Source organism: Suncus etruscus, chromosome 9, assembly GCF_024139225.1.
Source record: "Suncus etruscus isolate mSunEtr1 chromosome 9, mSunEtr1.pri.cur, whole genome shotgun sequence".
In the NCBI taxonomy this organism is placed as follows: domain Eukaryota; kingdom Metazoa; phylum Chordata; class Mammalia; order Eulipotyphla; family Soricidae; genus Suncus; species Suncus etruscus.
Genome location: NC_064856.1, coordinates 53,145,865 through 53,147,949, shown reverse-complemented (window position 1 = coordinate 53,147,949; position 2,085 = coordinate 53,145,865). Strand labels below are relative to the sequence as shown.

Here is a 2,085-nt window from a genome sequence, read left to right as displayed (position 1 = left end):
AGAGTTACTTAGTCTTCAAGCAGATTGAAAAACAAATATATCTGAATATGGTACCATATCTTATATAGGCCAAGTTTTCTATAGGTATCAAATTTCCAGAATGGAGAACATTTTTTATATTAAGCAATTGCACTTACTGTATTAGTGTCTCAAGTCTAAGTACTATCACTGTATATGTGTTGTTTTGTATTATAAGTACTTGTCTCCATATTTTCTGACTCATAAATTTGTCTTTACTATTTTCCTGTGATTCTATTTTTTTTCTGATTCCAACTCTACCAAAAAATGATACTTTCTATCTATCACTATTTAAACATCCAGAAAGGAGAGAATATGATTAGTCCATCTTGGGTAAAGCATATTTTCAAAATCTAGTCAAATCTAATTAGAAGAGTGAGAAAGAAGAAAGTTTGCATAGCTTAAATGTAACTACCATGAACAATACCAGGAAACAAAATGTGGAACAAGGTAAACAGACACACACCTCATATTGTATTGGTGCTATATTAATTTAAATTTTACAATATTTAAGTCACTAATATGTATCAGTAATTGTGGTAATTTATTTTAAATGTAGTTTTGTTGTTTTTCCAGCATTTCATCTTGGAATTTTGTACTTTTAATTCAGCATGTCCGAGGTACAGAATGTCACATCCTCTTCCCTCATTTTTCTTCTAACTGGTGTTCCTGGATTGGAAGCCTTCCACAACTGGATCTCTATTCCCTTCTGCTGTCTCTATATAACTGCTCTCTCTGGAAACAGCCTGATCCTCTTTGCCATTGTTACTCAGCCCACTCTTCATGAACCCATGTACTATTTTCTGTCATTGCTCTCCACTACTGACCTGGGTTTATCCATATCCACTCTGGTCACCATGTTGGGTATATTCTGGTTCAATGCCAGGGAAATCAGCTTTGATGCCTGTGCATCACAGATGTTTTTTATTAAATTCTTCACTGTTATGGAATCTTCAGTGCTATTGGCCATGGCCTTTGATCGTTTTGTGGCTATTTCTAATCCCCTCAGGTATGCCACCATTTTAACTGACTCTAAAATAGTTCAAATTGGAGTGGCAACTGTCCTCAGGGGTACAGTAGTGATAACTCCAATGGTGGCACTTCTTAAAAGGCTGTCCTTCTGCCGCAGCCATATACTCCACCACTCTTACTGCTTCCATCCAGATGTGATAAGGCTTTCATGCACAGACACCAAAATCAACAGTATAGTTGGGTTGACTGCTATGATCTCTACAGTTGGCGTGGACTCTATCCTCATCCTCCTTTCTTATATTTTAATCATCAAAACTGTCCTCAGCATTGCATCCCCAGAAGAGAGGAAGAAAGCCTTCAGCACATGTATCTCCCATATTGGAGCTGTTGCTATTTTCTATATCCCATTGATTAGTCTGTCCTTTGTTCACAGATTTGGGAAAGGAATTCCAGACTATGTACATACTATGATTGCTGACACCTACTTGCTGATACCTCCTGTAATGAACCCCATCATCTACAGTGTGAAGACCAAACAAATACGTAGAGCTTTGATTAAAATTCTCCACTCCAAAGATATAGGATCATAGAATTCTATAGACATACTATGTAAGATTATGTAATAAATTTAAAAAACATAAAACGGTGTTCCTTAAAGCTGTATGATTAAAAATGTTAACAATGTTTGAAATATATTTATCAAATCAGGTAGATGTTTCATTTTATTTTACAAATGAGGAGAGAGATATAAAATAGGAAGGAATAGTCTAAAGCACTAGATATAGAATTTCTCCTCTTCATCAAAACTGTGAAAGAATGTTAATCCTGACAATATCTTTTTCTACTTCATCCACTTCACAGCAGTTGTAATGACCATGATTAAAAAATTCCTTTGGGGAAATAAATAGCAATTTAACTAGTAATTTTATTTATTATTTTCTTTGTATCACCATGGCTTTATCTATTTTTAATATATTAACACATTTTATACCTAAAATCATTGCATAATTACTATCATGATGAGAAAAATGAGACATAAAATTCACTGGCTTAAATAATTTTAAGTAACGAAGGTATATTTCATATAACTCCGAG

At 34.1% G+C, this 2,085-nt stretch overlaps 1 protein-coding gene across 1 annotated transcript; it reads left to right on the top strand.

Annotated features, from left to right (window-relative positions):
* Positions 1-629: 629 nt before the first annotated feature.
* On the top strand, positions 630-1,580 carry LOC126018441 (olfactory receptor 51F2-like). Its single transcript, XM_049780577.1, has one exon. It carries the CDS (start codon positions 630-632, stop codon positions 1,578-1,580), a length of 951 nt encoding a protein of 316 aa, XP_049636534.1.
* Positions 1,581-2,085: the final 505 nt, after the last annotated feature.